Source organism: Lonchura striata, chromosome 19 (genome assembly GCF_046129695.1).
Source record: "Lonchura striata isolate bLonStr1 chromosome 19, bLonStr1.mat, whole genome shotgun sequence".
NCBI classification, from domain to species: domain Eukaryota; kingdom Metazoa; phylum Chordata; class Aves; order Passeriformes; family Estrildidae; genus Lonchura; species Lonchura striata.
Genome location: NC_134621.1, coordinates 3621619 through 3645971, shown reverse-complemented (window position 1 = coordinate 3645971; position 24353 = coordinate 3621619). Strand labels below are relative to the sequence as shown.

General features: G+C 56.5%; 1 protein-coding gene and 1 pseudogene across 1 annotated transcript in view; both read left to right on the top strand.

Moving 5' to 3' along the window:
- SEC14L1 (SEC14 like lipid binding 1) overlaps positions 1-2851 on the top strand; it is a 42959-nt gene extending 40108 nt beyond the window's left edge. Inside the window, exon 16 of the mRNA XM_021535799.2 lies at positions 294-2851. Within this exon, the coding sequence (XP_021391474.1) occupies positions 294-399 (106 nt within the window). The 3' untranslated portion in view covers positions 400-2851. The remainder of the gene's footprint in view (positions 1-293) is intronic.
- Positions 2852-21668: 18817 nt separating this feature from the next.
- LOC110473338 (GTP-binding protein Rhes pseudogene) lies at positions 21669-22695 on the top strand (annotated as a pseudogene).
- Positions 22696-24353: the final 1658 nt, after the last annotated feature.

The following is a 24353-nucleotide window of genomic DNA, read 5'->3' as shown; positions in this document are numbered from 1 at the left end:
TGTAGAAGGAAGTGCAATTCAAATTCCAGTTGTTGAATTTCATTTTCTACCAGTGGATAAACTTGACTGAAATTAAATCTGTCTCTTTAAACAGCATCTGGTTTTTTGAAAGGGGTGCAGTGTCCTCATTGCTTTATGTGGTGAGGCAGAAAAGATTTTGAGTATCTGCACCAAAGCTATTACTTGCTTTTTATTCAGTGTGCAAATACAGTATAGATACAGAGCAGAAATCAAAATCTTTGTGTGTTCTGAAGCTTAAAACCGCTTTCTTTTTTTTTTTTTTTTCTCTGCAGGGGTTCTATGACCAGCCTTGAATCAAGCCACAGTGGATTCTCCCAGCTCAGTGCTGCCACCACCTCCTCTAGCCAGTCCCATTCCAGCTCCATGATTTCCAGGTAGTGCCACAACAGCTGAAAAGCAAATGGATGTGATGGCTGGACCTTCGCCCGTGGCAGCTGACTGCAATACAGCATATTCAACTGGCAATTGTGCAAAAAAAACCCCACCCCAAAAAGCCTTTTATAGATAGTAAAGTAGCTGTTTGAATTTTACACTTAGTGGTTTTGATCTTTGTTAGATCCAACAGCTTGTCTCTTAACTTTAACCCTTTTTCCTAAATCAGCCATAAATATTTTTGCAAGTGTGCTTGCACAAATCCTAACTCTGAACACAAGGGCTCTTACTGAAAAGGAAAAACAACCAGTGCATCAGTTAAGATTTTTTTTTTTTTAACTGTGTAGATGTTAAAAAGGGAAAAAGAAAAACCCTACCAAAAATGATCCGTAGTGCATTAGAGATCAACTGTCCCTGTCAGGACATTCCTTGCCATCCTGAGAAATCCCCTGTGATATTCCAGTGCTGCAAACTGTTCTTCTGTTGCCACTAATGATGTCCAAGACAAAGAACACCAGTTGCTGGATACTTGACTTTGTGAGTCCATTTTTTTCAAAGCATGCCCACAGAGCTGTGGCCAGGCTGTAACACTGAATATACTTTTTGTATGAGCACATTTCTGGGGAATTTGAGCTCTGGGTCTTGCTGGGTTAAAGCAATTTGTTCTTTCCTTGGATTTGTGCATGGAGCACTGTGGAGAGAGAGGTGGAGAGCAGGCTCTCCCTTGCTGTGTCACACTGGGCTCATCCAGAGCTGCTCTGAGCTTCTGCTCCCAGTCTGTGCTGGAGCTTTACTCTGCTTCCTTAGTGCATTCCAAGCAAATGGATTTTACTGAGATTCTCTTCTTGTCAGGAATTTATGCAGAGCTTCAGCTTGCTGCTTAAAGCAGTCTGATGGAGGTGTGGCTTCCATCCTTCCTGAGCACTTCTCCCTTCTGCCTTCCCTGTGCCTGGCAGAAACAGAGCACCTCAGTTCTGGTCAGCCTTCCTGTGGGCAGGGAGCACAGGGATCTTCTCTCTGAGTGATACAGGAAAAGATACTTAATTTAAGGATTTTCTCCACTATTTTCACTACTGCCACTGCCAGAGGTGATCTGCCATTTGGGATTCTGTCCCTGTTGGCCAGGCCCAAGTTGGACCCTTGCTGAACTCTGTTCAGGTGTTCTTCCCTCTCAAGCTCTCTCTCTATGCACAGCAAAAGGCTCCAAAGACTGAACTGTCAGAGAAATACAGACCACACCTGGCAGTGGAGCAGAGAAGATTGTGGTCCGAAATGCATCAGGATTTGCACAGTTAGACCCTTCTTGATCTTTCCTTACACTTGGTAGAGCTAAAATGTCCATGCAGGCACAAGGAGCTTCTGTGCTGGCTGCAGTCCCTGCTAGGAAGTGGGATAGGCTCTGCCTTGGGTAAGTGGTGGAGGAGCTTCAGGAGGTGTTACACTTGGAAATCACTCGAGATTCTGGATCCCCTGCCTGAGGAATGCTGGTTCTGAACTCAGTGTGAAGCTTTTTTATGCCTGCAGAGCTCTGGAGAGGCAGGTGACAGACCCCTGACAGCAGCTCTGCTGCAGCCCTGTTCTAGGTTTGGCATGTGCCAGAGCTGACAGATATTTCAGTAACAGAGGTTTTCATAGACCAACCTCCTCAAACTGAACCAAATGGATCTGCTCTGGAGCTCTTTTAGGACTCAGAAGCTGAAGATGGAGGGTAGGCTGTTACTTAGGCTGCCAGAGTGACACAGGTCACTGCTTTGGTGTCACAGCTCCCACAGAGATCTGTGGCTCCAGGGCTGCTCCCAGGGCTGAGCCCAGGCTTCCCAGCACAGGAAATGCAGCTGGTCACAGTGAGTTCACCTGCTGACACTCACAACACTCCCTCTTCCCATTCACCAGGCTGTAAGGGCTGAGGATGGTCCCTTTGTCTCTCTTTCCCTCTCTCTCAGATGGCAATTTTGCTGACAGCTGTAAAGAATCTGTTCCATTCAACACTCCACATCTGTCCAGGTGTCTGGCTTTGTAGAACTTTTTGAGTTGCAGTCCCTTTTCAAGTCTGAAGATCTATATTTTTGTTTTTCACTTGAGCTGGCTCAAAAGTGGCACTTTGGGTTTTTCCTGCTTTTGATCTTAACACATCATTTAGAGCTCAAAGCACATTACAGCACAAACAAGCAGGGAGATAAAATTCCAGAAAAACAATAGTTAATCTTCCTGTAAGCAAAGTGCTGTGGCAATATGACTTGATCACTGCAGTCTAACTAAATTTCCCATACCCTGGTCTTTCTTTGTGTGATACTGCTCTTCCTTCTCTCAGCCAGTGACTCTTCTGTTGGCACCTTTCCCGTTATCAATGTCCTTCACTTCCCTGTCCCTCCTCATGAACTGCATATCAAATTCTGTAAATGTTTTGTATACATAATACCTCATTCTTGGTAATAAAATACAGATAGTCTTTAAAAGATTTTTTTATTGTTATCAATAAATGTTAACTGTTTGGAAAACAAAAAAAAGGAGGGGGCAGTCTCTTTTATTTCATTCATCTGCTGCAAAGCTGCTGGGTTATTTTACATGCTGGATTCAGGTCTGCCAGTGCTGGGTGAAGGAGGGGCTCCTTGGCTGCCCCCACCACTGACACCTCAGGCAGGAGGCCCAGACAGTCACACTCAGGAAATGATGGTTTTTAATTAGTAGAAGTAGAATAAGCTTCAGCTATTTTAGAAACAGGAGCCAATAAACGTCAAACTGTGGCTTTTCTAATTCCTGGAGCTGGAGCAGAGGCTACAGCATGTTGATGGTTGGTCTTTCAAATTTGATCCAAGCTGTGAAGTTTCTCTAAATGAGAATCTTTAACCGTGGTCGTGGAGGTCTGTCAGCAAGACCAGATGGCTGCCTGACCTACTTCAAGCTTTAGCAGGTGGTCAATATTTCTATGCCAGCACACAGTAATGGAGTGCAGCAGTCCTGGAGAAGGTGTTGTGCACGGAGGTGGCTTTGCTGGCCAGCTGGGCTGTGCCTGCAGACGTGGGGGAGCTGCCTTTGTGGCCAGTGCCCTCTCTGAAATGGCAACTAAATAAACCTGAGCCTCAGCCCCTGCTTGAGCTGGGCAGGTGAGAGTGGTGCAGACCAGGGCTGCATCAAACAGCTCCTCTGGGAGAGGTGTCAGTCTGAATTGTGTGGTTTGGGCTTTTATTTTTTTTTTTTTAATATGGATTTTTATGAGGCAAAGCAAAACTAAAAGAAATTTCACCTCTTTTTTTTTTTTTTTTCTTTTTTTTCCCACCAGCATCCCCTGCTTCCCCACAAAGCTGAGGGCTCCCTGTTCTTTAGGTGTCTCCATTTGCAGCCTTGGCTTGTCATCGAGCCTGTAAACTGCCAGGGAAGGATCCTGAACTGCCATTCCCGAGTGTCCCCGGGTGTGTCCCACTGGAGCAGGAGCTGAGCAGAGTCACACAGCAGTGTCACAGCAGGGTCACACACAGCAGGGTCACACAGAGCAGGGTCACACAGCAGTGTCACAGCAGGGTCATACAGCAGGGTCACACAGAGCAGGGTCACAGAGCAATGTCACACAGAACAGGGTCACACAGCAGTGTCACAGCAGGGTCACACAGAGCAGGGTCACACAGAGCAGGATGCACAGAACAGGGTCACACAGCAGTGTCACAGCAGGGTCACACACAGCAGTGTCACAGCAGGGTCACACACAGCAGTGTCACAGCAGGGTCACACAGCAGGGTCACACAGCAGGATGCACAGAACAGGGTCACACAGCAGTGTCACAGCAGGGTCACACAGCAGGGTCACACAGCAGTGTCACAGCAGGGTCACACACAGCAGGGTCACACAGAGCAGGATGCACAGAACAGGGTCACACAGCAGTGTCACAGCAGGGTCACACAGAGCAGGGTCACACAGAGCAGGATGCACAGAACAGGGTCACACAGCAGTGTCACAGCAGGGTCACACACAGCAGTGTCACAGCAGGGTCACACACAGCAGTGTCACAGCAGGGTCACACAGCAGGGTCACACAGCAGGATGCACAGAACAGGGTCACACAGCAGTGTCACAGCAGGGTCACACAGCAGGGTCACACAGCAGTGTCACAGCAGGGTCACACACAGCAGGGTCACACAGAGCAGGATGCACAGAACAGGGTCACACAGCAGTGTCACAGCAGGGTCACACACAGCAGGGTCACACAGAGCAGGATGCACAGAACAGGGTCACACAGCAGTGTCACAGCAGGGTCACACACAGCAGTGTCACAGCAGGGTCACACACAGCAGGGTCACAGAGCAGGATGCACAGAACAGGGTCACACAGCGGTGTCACACAGCAGGGTCACACAGCAGGGTCACACAGCAGAGTCATACAGCAGGGTCACACAGAGCAGGGTCACACAGAGCAGGGTCACAGAGCAATGTCACACAGCAGTGTCACACAGAGGTGTCACACAGCGGTGTCACACAGAGGTGTCACACAGCAGGGTCACACAGCAGGGTCACACAGCACCCCTCAAGCTGGGGCTTGGGATTTGCTGTGACCCCAGCACTGCCCCACACCTGGGCACTGTGCTTTGAGCTGTTTGCGAAGGAAAAGGGAAATGAAGGAGAGAAAGAGGGAAAGGGGAAGAAAATGGGAAAGAAAAAAAGGAAAAAACACTTAATGTCACGCAGCCTGCAACAAAAAAGGTGCAGGGCAGCCCCAGCCCCCAGCTATGCCCCCAGCCCCTGGTTTGCACACTCCCACTTCTCATTTTGTGCAGGAAACCTGCAAGTGGGTGTGAGGAGCAAGTGCAGGGGGACCCTGTGTGACCCCCAGGGAAGATCCGTAGCCCAGCCCAGGATCAGGCTCTGGATCCCGTGTGGGGTCAGTGGCTCACCAGATGTCCCCCCGCAGCCCAGCGTCCCCCGCTGGCCCCTGAGCCCCGTGGGGGTGAGCAGGGCGAGATGAGGCCATTGCTGAGCCCATCCAGGGAGGTCCCGGTTCCGCCCTGTGCCCCAAATCCCGTGGGGCACCCACGGGGGATCGCGGGCACAAACCCACCCGGGGCAGCCCGGCGTGCGGGACGGACGGCAAAGGGCTGGGCAGCCCCGGGGGACCCGGGGCCAGCGGGGACACGGGCCGGGCCCCGCACCGGCCCCGCTAGATGGAGCCAGCAGCCCGCGCACGGCCCGGCACCCCGCTGCCGGGGACGTGACCCGTGTCCCAGTGTGCCAGTGTCCCAGTGTCCCAGTGTCCCCAGTGTCCCCAGTGTCCCAGTGTCCCGTGTCCCCAGTGTCCCAGTGTGCCAGTGTCCCCAGTGTCCCAGTGTCCCAGTGTCCCCAGTGTCCCCAGTGTCCCAGTGTCCCCAGTGTCCCAGTGTCCCAGTGTCCCAGTGTCCCCAGTGTCCCAGTGTCCCGTGTCCCCAGTGTCCCAGTGTCCCCAGTGTCCCAGTGTCCCCAGTGTCCCCAGTGTCCCAGTGTCCCGTGTCCCCAGTGTCCCAGTGTCCCCAGTGTCCCAGTGTCCCAGTGTCCCAGTGTACCCAGTGTCCCAGTGTCCCCAGTGTTCCAGTGTCCCCAATGTCCCCAATGTCCCCAGTGTCCCCAGTGTCCCAGTGTCCCAGTGTCCCCAGTGTCCCAGTGTCCCCAGTGTCCCAGTGTCCCGTGTCCCCAGTGTCCCAGTGTCCCCAGTGTCCCAGTGTCCCAGTGTCCCAGTGTACCCAGTGTCCCAGTGTCCCCAGTGTTCCAGTGTCCCCAATGTCCCCAATGTCCCCAGTGTCCCCAGTGTCCCAGTGTCCTGCTGTCCCCAGTGCCCCCAGTGTCCCCAGTGTCCCCAGTGTCCCCAGTGTCCCCAGTGTCCCAGTGTCCCGTGTCCCCAGTGTCCCAGTGTCCCAGTGTCCCAGTGTACCCAGTGTCCCAGTGTCCCCAGTGTCCCAGTGTCCTGCTGTCCCCAGTGTCCCCAGTGTCCCCAGTGTCCCGTGTCCCCAGTGTCCCAGTGTCCCAGTGTCCCAGTGTACCCAGTGTCCCAGTGTCCCCAGTGTTCCAGTGTCCCCAATGTCCCCAATGTCCCCAGTGTCCCCAGTGTCCCAGTGTCCTGCTGTCCCCAGTGTCCCAGTGTCCCGTGTCCCCAGTGTCCCAGTGTCCCCAATGTCCCCAGTGTCCCCAGTGTCCCAGTGTCCTGCTGTCCCCAGTGTCCCAGTGTCCCGTGTCCCCAGTGTCCCAGTGTCCCCAATGTCCCCAGTGTCCCCAGTGTCCCAGTGTCCTGCTGTCCCCAGTGTCCCCAGTGTCCCAGTGTACCCAGTGTCCCCAGTGTCCCCAGTGTCCTCAGTGTCCCCAGTGTCCCCAGTGTCCTCAGTGTCCCCAGTGTACCCAGTGTCCCCAGTGTCCCAGTGTCCCGTGTCCCCAGTGTGCCAGTGTCCCCAGTGTGCCAGTGTCCCCAGTGTACCCAGTGTCCCCAGTGTCCCAGTGTCCCGTGTCCCCAGTGTGCCAGTGTCCCCAGTGTCCCAGTGTCCCAGTGTCCCAGTGTCCCCAGTGTCCCAGTGTCCCAGTGTCCCAGTGTACCCAGTGTCCCAGTGTCCCCAGTGTTCCAGTGTCCCCAGTGTCCCCAATGTCCCCAGTGTCCCCAGTGTCCCAGTGTCCTGCTGTCCCCAGTGCCCCCAGTGTCCTCAGTGTCCCCAGTGTCCCCAGTGTCCCAGTGTCCCAGTGTCCCCAGTGTCCCAGTGTCCCAGTGTCCCAGTGTACCCAGTGTCCCAGTGTCCCGTGTCCCCAGTGTCCCAGTGTTCCAGTGTCCCCAGTGTCCCAGTGTCCCCAGTGTCCCCAGTGTCCCCAATGCTCCCTATGTCCCCAGTGTCCCCAGTGTCCCCAATGTCCCCAATGTCCCCAGTGTCCCAATGTCCCCAGTGTCCCCAGTGTCCCCAATGTCCCCAGTGTCCCCAGTGTCCTGCTGTCCCCAGTGCCCCCAGTGTCACGTGTCCCCAGTGTCCCCAGTGTCCCAGTGTCCCAGTGTCCTGCTGTCCCCAGTGTCCCCAGTGTCCCCAATGTCCCCAGTGTCCCCAGTGTCCCCAGTGTCCCAATGTCCCGTGTCCAATTTCCCCAGTGTCCCCAGTGTCCCCAGTGTTCCCAGTGTCCCCAATGTCCCAGTGTCCCCAGTGTCCCCAGTGTCCCCAATGTCCCTGCTGCCAGGGGACATGTCCTGCTGTCCCCAGTGTCCCCAGTGTCCCCAGTGTTCCCAGTATCCCCAGTGTCCCAATGTCCCCAGTGTCCCCAGTGTTCCCAGTGTTCCCAGTGTCCCCAATGTCCCAGTGTTCCCAGTGTCCCACTGTCCCCTCTGTCCCTGCTGCCAGGGGACACTGTCCCACTGTCCCCAGTGTCCCCAGTGTCCCCAGTGTCCCCACTGTCCCCTCTGTCCCTGCTGCCGGGGGACACTGTCCCACTGTCCCCAATGTCCCCGCTGTCCCTGCTGTCCCCACTGTCCCCACTATCCCCACTGTCCCCTCTGTCCCTGCTGCCGGCGGACACTGTCCCACTGTCCCCAGTGTCCCCAGTGTCCCCAGTGTCCCCACTGTCCCTGCTGTCCCCGCTGTTCCTGCTGTTCCTGCTGTCCCCACTGTCCCTGCTGCCAGGGGACACTGTCCCTGCTGCACTGTCCCTTGTGCCACAGGCTTGGCGTGGAGCTGGGGCTGGAGCACTGCTCAGCACTGGGAGCACAAACAGGGCAGGGGACCCCCGTGTGACACCCCCTCCCTGCTCCCTGATGCCTTGTGGGGCTGGCCTGGAGCAGGGCTAAAGAATAAAGCAGGGATTTATTCAAGGATCCCTCCATGGATCCACCTTGGGCAGCACCAGAGCCCAGCCAGGGCTGCACCCAAATGACCCAAAATGGTCCCAAAATGCACGAGCGCTCCCGGGGCTCTCCCTGGGATCAGTTCTGCTCCATTGGCACCTTGGAGTTCATTGTCCCATTCCAGCTTCAGCCCAGGCAGTCCCGTCCTGCTTGTTTTTCTCTCTCCAGCCCACGCTGTTTGTGCTGCTGGGCCTGAAATTTGGATCATTTGTCCTTGGTGCCCAGCTGGAGCAGGAATTGTTTTGTCTCCCTGCTCTGTGCAGAAAGCTCAGCATCCCCTCATATGAAACTCAGAAGTGCACACTAAAGCAGCACAGAATGTGAAAAATATAAAAGCCAAACCTGAGGCATCACCCCCAGCAAGGACAGCATATTGTTCATGGAGCAGCCCCACGGGACGTGTCCCAGCCCCCCCAGCCCCTCCCTGTGCCCTGCACATCCCAGAGGATGCTGCCCTGACCTCCAGGCACCATCCTGGCTGTGGGTTTGCCCTTCCCACTGCTGAGACTCTTCCTGAACAGTCACAATCTCCCAAGAGTCCTGAGAAACTTAATCACCACTGGAGAAAACCCTTGAGGATCTGATGGGAGAAATGCTGTAGAAGTGAAAAAATATCCTGCTTATTTCTTGGCTCCAGTATGGATTGGCCCACAAGCTGTAGGTTGTATCCAGACATTGAATTTTAATTATGAGCAGGATTTCACCAGGGACAGGGAGATGAGAAGAGGAGCAGGCCAGTGAAAAAGATGGAAACTGAAAATGCAAGTTCTTCCAAAAAAGAGCCTTGAAGCTCTTTTTTGAAACCTTTGTTTGGCAAAACAAGCCCCCCAGAGCTGCACACCTGGGGGTGGGGGGGCCTGCAGGACCCCAGCTCCCATTGACACCCAGAGCAGAGCCGAGCAAAGCAGAAATGGAATTTGTCTTGCTGGACATGAGTCACTCTGGGGATGAAGGCTCCCAGGGCAGCTCTGACCCCACAGAGGAGCCAGCTGCAGATGGAGGCTTCCCCCACACGGTTTCCCCTAAAAATCCCCATTTCCTGAGCAGGGTGGGGGCCCATTTCTCCATCACCCACTCCACTCTGCAGCCTTGCCCGCAGCCTTCCCCAGGACACGGTGGCACACGGTGACACTGCTGGCCTGAGCCAGCCTTGGGCAGCCACACCCCGGGTGTTCATTCATCCTTCACAAGAGCCCAAAAAGAAAGGAAGCAGGGAAGGATCATGTGAGCTGCCCTGGAGGAGGGCTGGCACTGCCAGGGACAGCACCCAGGGCAGGGACACTGGGCCCCTCCAGCGCACTCAGTGACTCTGCCCTGCTCACCCCAACAGAGCTGCAGCTCCTGGGGCCCCACAGGACCACCAGCATCCCAGAGGTGATGCTGCCTGAGCAATTCTCTCTGAAGATATTTCATGCTGTGCCTCAGAGAGGAGAGGGCCTGTTCTCCACCTGAGCCGTGGATGCTGCTGAGAGGAGCTGAAAAGGAGGAGGAATGGAAAATGCCTTCACTGGGGCAAGGAGACCTCTCCAGATCCAAGCAGCAGCTTTGCCCACCTGGGATGAGGCAGGATCTTGGCAAGCAGTGGCTGGAGCTGCTGCCCAGGGCTCAGCAGGAGGCTGGAGCTGCAGCATCCCAAGGCAGGGCACCTTGCCCTTGGCTCGGCGCTGCCCCATGGCTTTGCCAGCAGGGTTGTGTTCTGCACGGACAGACCTGCACAGAACCCACGTGTGTGCGAACCCCTCACTGCCAGCTGGGCACAGCCCCCCTTTACCCCAGTCTGGGGCTCCCCCCTGGCACCGGGGCACGCATTCTGTGCCACCTGGGCGTGCCACGGCGAGCCCAGCACTGCCAGGCACATCTGGCTGTGCCAGGTCACCCCGCACCGCTGGCGCTGTCACACGGCCCCGGGACAAAGCCTCGCCTTTGTTTGCTGCTCTTTGGGCATCACAGAGCCTGGGCACCGGGGGGTGGCAGCTCCGGAGCATGAGCTCACCGTCGGCTCGGTTTGTCTTCATGCTGAACCCTTGCTGGAGATGTCAGCTGCCAGAACGTGTCATTTCTGCTTCACGGCGCTGCCCCAGCGCCGCGCGGCTGCGACAGTGACAAGCAGCAGCATCCTTGAAGGAGCGGCTCGGGCTGGGAAACGAGATGGGCCGGGCCGGGCCGAGGGCTCACGGCTGTCCCTGCAGGTGGCCGTGGTGGGGGGACAGGCTGTGAGCTTCCCTGACACACCTCGGCCGCTGGGACGTGCTCCCGCGTCCAAAAGCAAGGCTGGGGCTGTCCCAGCCCGGGGTCACACCCGGCAAGGGCGGCGGGATCCTGCCCTGCCACATCCCGGGATGCTCCATCTCACCTCCACATCCCGGGGTGATCCAGCTCACCTCCACATCCCGGGGTGCTCCAGCTCACCTCCACATCTCAGGATGCTCCATGTCCTCTCCACCTCCCGGAATGCTCCAGCTCACCTCCACATCCCGGGGTGCTCCAGCTCACCTCCACATCCCGGGATGCTCCAGCTCACCTCCACATCCCGGGGTGCTCCAGCTCACCTCCACATCCCGGGATGCTCCATCTCACCTCCACATCCCGGGGTGCTCCAGCTCACCTCCACATCCCGGGGTGCTCCAGCTCACCTCCACCTCCCGGGATGTTCCCTTAGCATCTCCAAAATCCGGGATGCTCCCTGTCCTCTCCACATCCCGGGGTGCTCCCTGTCCCTCTTCACATCCCGGGGTGTTCCCTGTCCCCTTCCCGGGCTCCAGTGACCCACAGCACATGGCCCTGGGATGCAGGATGGTACTGGAAGTGACTGGGTTTATCCTCTCCGTGCAATGTGCAGGCTGGAATGGCAGAGTCAGCTCTGGGAAATGAAATCCTGGTGGGTTCTATCTGTTGTATCTGTATTTATTGTGCTCATGGGGTTCTTTCTCCCTGTCCATGCCAAGAAAATGCTTCTCCAGTGTGAGCCTGCCCCCAGAGCCCCCAGCACAGCCCCTCTTTCTGGAATCACAGGCTGGTTTGGGTGGGAAGGAATCTCAAAGTTCATTGAGATCCAGCCTTCTGCCAAGAGCAGGAGAACCTTCTACAGACCAGGTTACTCAGAGGTTGCTCCTGGAATTTGCCTCTCTGATCCTCCCCAGGCTGGAGCAGATTTCCCAGAGGTGCCAGTGCTGAGTGTGGGCCAGGGGATCAGTCCAGAGCCGGTCCAGCAGGTCAGCCCTGCTCCCCCCAGCAGGTCTGAGGGATCAGACATCACTGAGGGCTCTTGGGGGGCAGTGAGGAACAGTGAGGGGCAGTGGGGTCCAGCTCCTGGGGACTTGTCACCACTGCAGCCCAGACAATAGCTGGAATTCTGCAGCTTTGCACTTTTATTTTTACCTGCAGAGAAGATGCTGCAGGACGGGGAGGCACAACAGTGCTTTGCCCTCCTTGCCTCAGTTTACCTTGTGAAGACAAATCTCAGCTCTGTGCCCATGCAGAGGTTTGCCCTTGCCCTCACAGAGGTTTTTAGCAGCTCCCTGCCCAGCCTGCAGCACTCAGCCAGAGGGATGGAGCTGAAGAACTGGAGGGATTGATTGTTGATTTTCCCTTCCCACATTCCTGCTGTGAGAGCAGAAGGAACTTGGCCAGCGCCAGCACCAGGAGCCACATCCATCAGCACTGGGTAAACACAGCCAATTGTTCCCAGCCTGCAGGAAGGGCCAGGAGGGGAGCACAGGAGCACCCACCCGGGTCACTGCACCAGGAAAACACTGCAGGAACATTGGGAGGGCCTGGCTGACCCACTTGGGACATGGGCAGAGGTATCCAGGTGCTGGTGTTAGAGCAGCATCCCCTCCCCTCGTGGTGCCACTTGAGGCCACGCTGGCCTTGAGAGAAATGAGACCCAAATTTGAGCACAAAGCAGCTGCACAGGGTAACTCGCCCAGCCAATCTCTGTTTCACAGCACTGCTGCAGCAGGCTGATGGAAGTGCACATCATTCCCTCCTCAGAGCCAGGGAAGGGGCACAGAGCTGTGCTCAGGCACCTGGGAACAGCTCTGATGCAGCTCACAGCCATTCCCCCCATGTCGGAGCCCAGCACATCCCTCTGGCTGCCCTGGCTGGCTCCAGACCCTGGCAGGGGGCTCAGAGACCTTGGCAAGAAGTCAAAAACTCCTGTGGCTTCCATTTTAGCCCGTGAAAAAAGCTGTCAATTTTGTGTGAGGAATTACAAGTCACAAGGGTTTTAATAGTGTGATATTTGAACTAACACAGGGTGGAAAAGTAGAACTTTGGGTTTTTTAGAATGTAATTCAGGGGTACAAGATGGAGGAATCTGGGCGTGTCTTAGCCTTCTTTCCTTTCTTCTTGTCCTCCATGTCTGGCTGGCATAGTGACACTTTTCTATTGGCTTAGGATAGGGACACACTGTCCAGCATAGATTTTAGGTATTGGTAATAAATTTTAAACATAGTATACGTTTAAAACTTTTGATCTAAACACTGTCTGAGAGGGCACACAGAATGTTATGGCGTCCTTGCAAGCCAGAGAGAAACTGTTAAAGATAAGAAGAAAAAAACAACCTTGCAAACTCAATCGGAAGCATTCCAAGGCTCCTCATTTAATTGTGTTTGGGCTGGGGAAGCAAAGACTCTCTCGGATCTCTCTTGGGGTCACCCTGACCTCAGGAACCCTGAGAGAGAAATCCACCCCTCCAGTCCTGCAGGGAGGGGACACTGCTCCCCCATTTCCTGCAATGTCCCCAGGCTGGCAATGTCCCCTGCTCTCCAACCCCCTCCTGCAAATGTGACTCTGGGTTCTTCATCTTTTAGCCCCAGAACATCACCTGCTCAACCTGATGTAGTGGGTGGCCATAGCAGAAGGTTGGAAGAAGATGATCTGTAAAGTTCCTACCCACCCAACTCAATCTTTAACCCCCTGGTTCTGTGATTCCATGGGTCTGTGATTCCATGGGTCTGTGATTCCATGGGTTTGTGATTCCATGGTTCTGTGATTCCATGGGTCTGTGATTCCATGTGTTTGTGATTCCAATGGTTTGTGATTCCAATGGTTTGTGATTCCATGGGTCTGTGATTCCATGGGTCTGTGATTCCATGGGTTTGTGATTCCATGGGTCTGTGATTCCATGTGTTTGTGATTCCATGGTTCTGTGATTCCATGGGTCTGTGATTCCATGGGTTTGTGATTCCATGGGTCTGTGATTCCATGGGTCTGTGATTCCGTGGGCACTGCTGGCTCAGCTGGCAGCCTGTCCTGCTGGGGACAGTCCCCAGTGTCTCTGCTCACAGAGGGACGCCCTTGCTCAGTTCCCAGTCACAGGAGGGGACTGGAGCAGGTTTACAGGTGACAGCAGCGTCCTGCAAACCTGAGACACGGCACAGCTCATCCTGCAGGGCAGGGACAGCCCCAGCCCCAGGCAGGCAGGGCAAGGTGCCACTTCTGGCTCACCAGCACCACTTTGATTCCTCCCGTGCAAAAACCTGGCGACACCAAAAGCTCCAGAGCTGCGTGCATGCCAGAAGTCAGGAGCCAGCTCGGAGCTGGGCGTGCAGGGGCTCAGCAGGGTGGTGCCCCTGGGCACAGCCAGGCCTGGCTGCTGCTGATCCCCCGTGACAGAAATATGTCACAAACATGAGATGTCCTGGCAGGCGCCGGAGCCCCCGGCAGAGGCTGCGGAGCCGCCGCGGCGCTGCCCCGGCGGGGCTGTCAGGAGCTCTTAGGGTGACAGTGGCTCCACGGAGGGGCTGCTGGGGACTGGGGTGGGCAGAGGTTTCCTCCTCTGAACCCAAATTTGGAGAGGTTTTGGGGATGGGGAGAGGTTTCCTCCTCTGAACCCAAAATTGGAGAGCTTTTGGGGGTGGGCAGAAATTTCCTCCTCTGAACCCAAAATTGGAGAGGTTTTGGGGGTGGGCAGACTGAACCAAAAATTGGAGAGGTTTTGTGGGTGGGCAGAGGTTTCCTCCTCTGAACCCAAAAGAGGAGAGGTTTTGGGGGTGGGCAGAAATTTGCTCCTCTGAACCCAAAACTGGAAAGGTTTTGGGGGTGGGCAGAAATTTCCTCCTCTGAACCCAAAATTGGAGAGGTTTTGGGGATGGGCAGAGGTTTCCTCCTCTGACCCCAAAAGAGGAGAGGTTTTAGGGGCAGCCAGACCAAAATGTTGAGACTCCACAGCTGAAGAAGCAGTCAAAGAGCTGCCACCCTGTTCTCCACACTGTGGGGCCTGGCACATTCACAGGGAGCATCAAACTCGCTGTAAAATGAATGCAAGCTTCATTTTATTTTAACCTTGCTTTTGGCTAGATCCGTCCTTTGCTCCTGCCCTGAGAAGGAAGGAGCAGTTTGACCATGAATGTGTCTGTGGCAGTAATCAGCTCGGATCCAGGACAGACTGAGGTCACTTCTGCCCCATCATGTGAAGTTTATTTGGTTATTTAAGGACAAGAAGTCACTGGGGAAAGAGTTGGGAGCTGTGCATGAAAGCCCAGGGAGTCGAGGCCATGCAGTGAGAGGGGAAGGGCCCCCACGGGCAGTGAGAGCAGCCCTGGGCAGGCAGAGCACTGGGGGATGTTTACAAAATGACATTTTCATACACTCTGCAAAGGGAAAGAAAAAGCAGCAGTTTGTTTTCAGGGTGTCTGCCTGGCTTTGCATGGCATGGAGCAGGGCTCCCAGCAGGACACGGGCAGGGGAGGCTTGGCTGGGCAGGGGCACAGCCTGGCTGCTGAGCTGTGGGGATGGGAGCAGTGTCCTGACAGCCTTGGTGACAGCCTGGCAGAGAGGGCTCCTGCCTCAGTCCGGGCTGCAGAGCACCTTGGATGAGTGAAGAACCACTTCTGTGCCCCTATCTCCCAAATCTGGGGTGTTGGGCATCTCCTGCCAGCACCAGACTCCCCTGCACCCTGTGTTAATGCTATGGATCTGCTGAAGGTCCAATCTCCATCTGACACTGCCATGAGAAGCCACATACCCACTCCTGGCTCCCCAGATCCCTCCAGCCATCCCTCAGGAGTGCCAGGCTTTCTCCCTCTCCTCTCCTCTCCTCTCCTCTCCTCTCCTCTCCTCTCCTCTCCTCTCCTCTCCTCTCCTCTCCTCTCCTCTCCTCTCCTCTCCTCTCCTCTCCTCTCCTCTCCTCTCCTCTCCTCTCCTCTCCTCTCCTCTCCTCTCCTCTCCTCTCCTCTCCTCTCCTCTCCTCTCCTCTCCTCTCCTCTCCTCTCCTCTCCTCTCCTCTCCTCTCCTCTCCTCTCCTCTCCTCTCCTCTCCTCTCCTCTCCTCTCCTCTCCTCTCCTCTCCTCTCCTCTCCTCTCCTCTCCTCTCCTCTCCTCTCCTCTCCTCTCCTCTCCTCTCCTCTCCTCTCCTCTCCTCTCCTCTCCAGTTTCTTTGACCCCATGGTGTATGTCAGGGATGTTCTTACCTAATTTGCCATTTTTTTTCTCCTGGAAATCCCTTGCCTTTAGGACTCATGTCGGCCATCCAGAGATGCACAGCCAAGTGCATCCTGCAACCCTGCCCTGGTGAAAGCTGTTACACTTTGTACACTTCTTCTCATGCCTCTCACATTGAGCCCCACTGATCCATCAGCATCTCCTGTTCCCCTGCCTGTTCCTGGCTCTCCTCCCCCCTTTCCCCACTTGTACCCTGAAGCCAGGACAGCAAAGTCTTGATTTGGGCTTTTCATGCCTACAGGAGCATCAGCCAGACAGCCCAGAGCCCCCTGTCCCTCCTGCACTGATTTAATCTCAGTGGCCAAGGCTGAGTGGAGTGGTGCAGCCCTGCCGAGGGGCTGCAGCCCCACGGGGAGGAGGCTCAGGTTGAAATCCCCCATGTAGGAGGCTCAATCCCAAGTGGAGGAGACTCAATCCCAGCTGGAGGAGGCTCAGGGCTCAATCCCACATGGAGGAGGTTCAGTGTGGCTTGGAGCAGCATGCAGAAAACCAGCTGAAACAGTCTGTCTGTGTCCCTGGTAACACCCCATCAGCCTTTACTGGCTTTACTGGCCCTCCAAGCAGCTCAGCACTCATATTTAACCTTATCTTGCACCTAGAGATGTTAAGGCACCTGTCAGGTCAGGGCTTCCCTCCTCGATGCCACAAAGCCAGGCAGAGCCAGGCACTGGGAGCACTGCAGCCTGCTGGCTCTGGGCTCTGTTCCCCCTTGGCACCTCAGGGCTGCAGGAGACCTCAGCATCACACATTTCATCTCCTGACGGCTTGAGAGCTCTCTCTGTCACCCCATATCACCCAAGGAAAAGCTGTGCTGGTGGCCTGAAGAGAGCTCTTTTCTCCAGCCAATAATCCAGCCAGAGCAAGATAAGAGATGTTATAGAAACTCCTGTGAGCCTGAGAACAGCTACACTAAATCCCTTTAGTCCCAGCGAGGTATTTGTTTACGGGGAGACTGGGTTTTGTTACCCGAGGTGGCTCAGAACAGGCTGTCCGTGGTTCCCTGCCCTGCTGGGCTCAGGGAAGGCTTCCAAACCCCAGGTGCCATGGAAGAGGTCACCTGGAGGTGGGACGAGGGGCAGAGCACCCATGGCAGGGCCAGCTCCCAGTGCCCCCGTGCCTGAAAGTGGGTGCCACAGCTGTGACGCCGGGGCTGAGCTCCCGTGCTGGTGGCAGCACAGGTGACACCGATCTCCATGAGCAGCTGGATGTGCCATGAGGATTCAGCTCCCCGAAGTGCTGAGTGATGCCAGCAGGGATCTCCTCCTTCAGGGAGGACCCCAAACCCTGCCCCACTCTCACAAGCAGCTCCTCTGAGCCCAGCTGGGCTCACCAGGCAGGAGTTGGTGTCACCCCCTCCAGGGCCAGCACCCCAGTGCCCCCCGAGTGGGGCTGTCCCCTGGGAGTGGCAGGTGTCCCTTGGTGTCCCTTGGTGGCCCCAGCAGAGCCAGAGCAGGGTCTGTGCTGTTCCAGGCACGTATGGCTGATCCATCTATTCCATCTATGCATCCGGGAGGGCTGCGGCCCCTCCGAGCTCGGATTTCTCCTCTCACCTGTCGCTGAATAAAGGCCATTATTTGGATTTAATCTCCGGAGAGGCAGGTTTAACCCTCTCGGGTGCAGCTTGTCCCCACACAGGGGAGGACCTGAATCACTGACCCGGGCTGGCCCTTTGCTCTCCCACACCAGGCAGCAGCTTCTCCTCCTCTCCTGTTTTCCCCTGGCTCCCACCCAGGGCTCATTCCAGGTGGATGATGATCGTTCCATGACCCACCCCACGGGGCTGCTGCTTGGCCAGGCCTGCGGTGAGGGGCAGCAGCTGGGGCACAGCAGCAGTGCCAGGGGGGTTCCATTGCTGCCACTCCGAGGGGCTGGGAAACCCAGCTGGAAACACAGCCAGCCTCACATCCACCATGGGTTCATGGCTGGTGAGGGGCTTGGAGCACAAGGAGAGACTGAGGGAGCTGGGGGTGCTCAGCCTGGAGAAAAGGAGGCTCAGGGGTGACCTTGTCACTCTCTGCAGCTCCTGAAAGGTGGCTGAGCTCAGGTGGGGTTGGGCTCTCACCAGGCAGCACTGACAGAACCGAGGTCACAGTCTCTGGCTGTGTCAGGGGAAATATAGATTGGATATTAGGAAAAAGTTTTTTAGAGAAAGGTGATAAAGTTCTGAAATGGCTGCCTGAGGAGGTGGTGGAGTCACCATCCCTGGGTGTGTTTAAACCAGCCTGGATGTGGCACTGGGTGCCAGGGTTGAGTTGAGGTGTTGGGGCTGGGTTGGACTGGATGAGGTTGAAGGTCTCTTCCAACCCAGTGATTCTGTGAATTCTATGAATTCTCCAAGAGGAGAAGCGAAGGCAGGGGCACGAGTGGGTGGGGTGGGAGCACCCACCCCGCTGTGCTCACTGCCTGTGTGCTGCCGTGGGGTGCAAAGGGTGCTGAGGCACTACAGCAGGGCTCATTGCAGGACTCAGCCCTGCAGGAGCTGCCTCGGGCTCCTGGAACACCCCACGGTGCTGCAGACTGCTCACCAGCACGCTCACAGTGGTGCTTCACTGCCTGCCAGCAATGGGCCAGGCTCTGTCACCCGGTGCTGATCCGGGCCACCATGTCCAGGGCTGGAGCAGTGCCCAGCACCAGCAGCTCTGGTGCTGAGAACATCAGAGCTGCTGTTCCCTCTGAGCCAGGACAGCCAAGCACCGAGGCAGGAGCTCCCCAAAGCACATCCAGGCACAGCACGGGCTGTTCCTGAGGGTGAAAATTGCCTTTCTCCCCTCTGGGAGCAGCAGCAGAGCTGGGGAGCACTTGGCCACAAGAGCACTTGGGGAGCTGTGCTCTGCTGGCTTTCCCCTCAATCAATCACTTCCAGGCACCAGACATGAGCTGAAAAACGAGACAAAAATGAATGTTTGTAAAAGGTGTCGCAAACCTTGCCGGGACATCAGGATGTTTTTTGGGAGAGCTTCACCCACACCTCTCCAGCTCTGTGGAGCTCTGTGGGCTGGTGCAGGGACAGAAGAGGCACCACACTGGCAAACAGCCCTGTGAGAGGAGCAGCTCCAGGGTTTCTCCTGGGCTGAGTGCTGTTCAGCCCCTTCCCCTGTGCCCGTGCTCCCTGGCCCCTGCAGCAGCCCACATCCCATTTCCCAGGGTTCTGACCCAAACTGTCCTCTCCTGACTGCCAAAGGCTGCCCAGCTTCGCTCAGGCAGGGACCACCCAGCACCCAGGCTTGCCTGATGGCTCTGCCTGAGCCCAGCACTGACTGGGACCCTGGGGACCATCCCTCTCCTCCCACGGGGTACCCCCCTGCCCCATGGCTGTCAGCCCTGCAGAGGGCTGGTTTTTTGGGGCTAAGGATGACCACAAACATTTCCAGGCACCCTTTGCTCCAGACCTGCCTGTGAGCCCCAAACCCACCCCGCACCTCAGCCCTGCTCCATCCCAGCTCCTGCCCAGCACTGCTGCCATCCCTTCACCCTTCCTGCCACTGCCTGCCCTCCTCCCTGCCCTGCCCAGGGCTCCTTTCCCTCCCTGCTCCCTCGCAGGCAGGTTGCTGCCTCCCTCCCTCCCTCGTTCCCTCTGTCCCTGGGGCGTCACGGTCCCTCTCCCGTGGGCACAGCCCAGGGCACGCTCTGGCTCAGCACTGGCAGAGGCTTTGCCCCTGGCACGCTCCAGTTCCCGTGGGTGCACAATGTGCCCTGGCTGCAGGATCCAAACTCCACCTGCATTACAAAATGCCACAGATGGATCCTGGGCACTCCCACGAGCCATCTCAGCCCCACTGGGCAGGACACAGGGCTTTTCTGTGGGCTCACCCATCACTGTCCCCCATCTCCGAGTGCTCATAAATGCCTTATAAGTTTTTCCCTGGGGGAAACACAGACTGAAAGAAATTTTTTTTTTTTTTTTTTGAGGGGTCAATATCTGACCGAAGCTGGCCAGCCTTGGAAAATTCAGAATTTAGGGACATTACTGTGAGCACAAAGGGCTGCAGTGGAAAACAAGTCACTGTGTTCATCCTTCCCTGCTCAGTCCCCCGTGCTTTGCTTTCCTTGCTGTCAGGGGCCATAAGCTCATAGGGAACGAGCTATCCATGCAAAAGGCCTTTGGAAATATTCATTGCTCATCTCCTAACAAGATTACCCTGAAATCCTCCATTGCTCTGAGGGAGATTGAAAACCTCTCAGGCTCTCGGTAACCATAGCAGCACAGATGTGAGAACTGAGGGGAGACAAGTGATGTGAAAAACCATGGGGGCTGCAGAGCCTGGCTCTGTGTGCCTGGCTGTGACTGTGCCCACAGTGCCACAGCTCTTTGTCTCAGAGCCCAGGCTGGCCCTCCACCCTGCCCACACCTGGCAGGACACTTCCACCTCTGCAGGAACGACCCAGACCAAGGACAGTGGCGGTGATGTGACCCAGTCCTGGCTCCCACAGTGCCAGGGTCCCCTTCCCAAGCCTGGCTTTGGAAGCCCTCCGTGGATGGCACTGCTGCCTGGCATCCTTCCCTGGGTGCCAGCAATAAAGGGGATGGTTTAGAGTCAGGATGGGGTGCTTGGAGCCCGGAGTTCCCATTCCCTCCTGCCATAGGTTCCTCCTTCACCCTGGGCATCATTTCTGCAGCTGTGAGAGAGATGCTGGGTGTTGTAAGATTGAACAGATCCATGATTTGAGGCCCTTTGGAATGAAATGCTGGGAAAATGAGCAGCAGCAAGGGCACCACAGCCCCCCAGCACATCCTGAGAGCCTGCAGAGTTTTGCTGTAGCAGCTGGGAGGGACTGTGGGAAACCCTTTTCATCTCTCTTGAAAACCAAACACAAACAGGCATTAACCAAATTCTTTCTTATTTAAAGAAAATAGGGGTTTGACTTTAAACAGCTTCCAAGGGCTGGCTTGAGATCACTTGTCCTGCCCTGCTGCCTTCAGTTCCTCATCTCCACTGGCAGCAAACCCTCATCACTGCTTCCTTCATGCACCCTCTGCTCATCCACCCCTTCTCCTGGTTTTCAGCCTGCCATCAAATCTTCTGCATCCCCAGCTCCTCCCAGCTCCCACAGCTCAGTCCTTGACATTTGGGATCTCCTCATGGCTCAGAAAGTGTCCCCAGAAAGATCTTCATGTTGTGAGGGAAGGTGCATCACCAGGGGATGCTGTGGGGCACTGGACACCAATCCCACTGTCAGTCCTGCTGGGGACCCAACCTTTCCCTTCTCCCAGGGCAGGCTGACACAGGACAGGACTCTGCTCTTCCTGATATAATCTCTTGGCTTCCTGATAATAAGATTATCTGGGAAAGCTCCTAACATGGCTAAAATGTACAATAGCTGGAGAATTAAAAGGCAGGAATAATTCCAGTGAAAAGGGTTTTGGAATCATCAGAACAAATTCATCCAGAACTGAATTCTAGAACTGGTACTTGGCTATGGAAGGAAAACCTGTGTTAAAGCCCCAAAAACCCACACATCCACAAATACAGGTTAGAAACTCATTTGAACTTCTCTGCAAGTTCCCTTTGTGTTTGCACTTTGCATGAATCAGCTTCTGAGACAGCTCCAGCACGGGATGGAAGGTGAGTGCTGAGCAAACACACCTGGATGGGGCAGCCTGAAGCTCCAGAGCAACCCCACTCCTGGGTCAGGGCCGCTGCTCCCCGTGGCATCTGCTCGCGGAGAGCGCCGTGCATCGTCTTCACGGAGGTTTTATTTCCCCCTGTGGTTAAATATTTCACAAAAATCACTGGTAACTGACAGCTGAATGAGGAGGTTATGACAGACGGGAGAGCTTATTTTCCCCCTCCAGCCAAATATTTCATCGCTTCACTGGAGGCTCGGGCACGTTCGCAGTGACTCCGTCTGCAAACGAGTGCCCAGCCCCGGGCAGGCGCAGGAAACGCCGCGGGTGCCACTGGCCACGGGCCACGCCAAGGGTGGGGATGGCCACCGAGTGTCCCCCTGGCAGCGAGCCCAGGCCAAGCAGCTCCCTGGCTCCGTGGGGAGCTGGCGGTGCCGGATGGCTGCGGTGCTGCCGGCTCCCCGCGCTACCGGCAGCGATGCAGCGCTGCAGGGCTGGAGTGGCTTTCCAGGACTGAACTCTGCGGATTGGCCCGGAGCACCCCGCTCTCCTCCCTCCCTGCCCTCCCTCCTCCAGCACCCACAACCCACAGAGATTGGACAGCTTGGTGCCACATGGCAGAGAGGAACCAGGATAAAAAAAAATGAGCCGGGCTCGGGGGTTGTAGAGTCGGCGGCAAAGCAGGAGGGAGAAGTTTGCGGAGCGGTGGCACCAACATTCCCCGGCTGCGCTGAGTCAGTGCAGGGAGGACGGACAGACGGACGCACGGGGCTGCAGTCACCCAGGGACACCTGCAGGGTAAGCACCAGCAGCGGAGCATCCTGTCCCCTCCGTGCCAGCCATGTCCCTGGTGGTGAAGGAGAAGAACCACGTCCGGTTGGTTTTCCTGGGAGCCGCCGGCGTGGGCAAGACCTCGCTCATCCGCCGCTTCCTGATGGACACCTTCGAGCCCAAGCACCGGCGCACGGTGGAGGAGCTGCACAGCAAGGAGTACGAGGTGTGCGGGGCCACGGTCAAGGTGGAGATCCTGGACACCAGCGGCAGCTACTCCTTCCCGGCCATGAGGAAGCTCTCCATCCAGAACAGCGACGCCTTCGCCCTGGTCTACGCCGTGGATGACGCCGAGTCCTTCGAGAGCGTCAAGAGCCTGCGGGAGGAGATCCTGGAGGTGAAGGAGGACAAGTTCCCTCCCATCGTGGTGGTCGGCAACAAGGCGGAGAGCGGCGGCGAGCGGCAGGTGCCGGCCGAGGACGCGCTGTCGCTGGTGGAGCTGGACTGGAACAGCCGCTTCGTGGAGACGTCGGCCAAGGACAACGAGAACGTCCTGGAGGTGTTCAGGGAGCTGCTGCAGCAGGCCAACCTGCCCAGCAGGCTCAGCCCCGCGCTCTGCAAGAGGAGGGAGACGCTGCCCAAGGAGCAGGCGCTCAGGCCGCCCATGAACAAGACCAACAGCTGCTCCGTGTGCTGAGCCGGCCGCCCGGGGCCCCAGGGAAGGCACCGGCACCGGCACCGGCTGGAAACTCAGGTGGGCTGGGTGGGAGAGGCACTGCCTCGGCCAAAACCTCCCCTGTGCCTCCCACCCCTTCCCTCCTCTTCCCCACCCAGCCCCCAGGAGCGGAGGGTTGACGAGAAGGTGGGATGCTGGATGGGTGTGGGGAATTCCCAAAAAAGCTCACCTGGGAACAGCCGGGGGTCAGCCAGGGCGCTGAGGGGGAGCTGGCAGGCACGGGCAGGGGGGACAAACGCCAGGGCTCTGGCAGATGTGGGCACCAGCCCTGCCAGTGCCGCTGTCCCAGGGCGTCAGGTCCGGTGTCACCTCGTCCCAAGCACCTCCAACCTCCTGGCACGGCTCTAGCACCCACAGCACATCCAGTGTCCGAGCAGTCCTGAGTCTGTACCTGGTGTAGAGTATGTGATAGGGTGGTCTGTGCATCAGTTTGGTTTTCTCTGTTGTCTTTCTGTTTGAGTTGGTTGTTTTTTGTTTTTTTTTTTTAAGCATTCCCAATAAATTGTTGCAAAGTGGAGCTGGCAAATGTCTCGGTTTCTTTCTCCTGCATTTCAGGTGCTGCAGTGTTTGCTATCAGTGTCTTATCTTCTTATCACTGCATTTTGTCTTCCCTCCTCTGTGTTCCAGCCTCATGTGGAGTATCCTGGCACTGGAGGAGCCTCCCCTGGCACTGCCAGGACATTCAGGGTTATAATTTTTCTAATAATTTACCCACACTGAAGTTTTTACCAGGCAGCAGAGACCAACAATAAAACACCTTCTCACCTCTGAGTACAGAAAATAACACCCATCCATTAAAAGGCAGCTGATCCACTGAAATAAAAACACAAACATGTTAAAAGGAGATAATAAACGGCACAGGGGGAAGCACAGAAGAGCTGTGTTTGCTGTTCTAAGTGTGCCCTGAACTGATTTACCCTCCCCTCACAGAGCCCAGCCTGGCTGTAATGAGCACTTAACCTCAGCAGCCACACACACACACACACCAGAAACAGAGATATCAAAGCCTGATGGATTAAAGAGTCACCCCCCAGATCCTGACCCAAGGGGGATGGGCAGTCTGGGGTCTGCAGCTTTCAGAAGCCCAGCACTACAGGATGGTGGCTCCCTGATCCACTGGGGAGGCACCTGGGCATTCCAGCCCCTTCCCAGAGGAGCAGGTGGCAGCAGGGAGAGCCCAGCCTCCCCGTGGGCATCACCTGCTGGCACAGCCAGTGCAGGGACAGCTGGGGGGGACAGGCAGCAGAGGGGACAGGCAGGTGCCACCAGGACCTGCTGTGGTGGCTCAGGTTGCCCTCACCTCTCTCTCAGAGCTGAGTACCTCGTGCTGGCACCATGACTCTGTCCAGGTGTGTGGCTGTCCCTCGCCCAGCAGAGCTGCTCAGGATGGAGCCTTTCCTGGGGAAGAGGGGCTCCTGCCTGCAGGGAATGAACAGGAGCAGCTCACTTTGGGCAGCTGACCCGACGTGGTGCCCCCCGCCCGTGCTGGATGCGGGGACAGGGATGTGCCCACCAGGACACACCTGCCAGGGCTGTCCCTGCCAGCCCTGCCCACACTCAGACCCAGGGGTGCCACAGCCATGCAGTGATCCCAGCTCTCAGCTCCCCCTGCAGCAGTC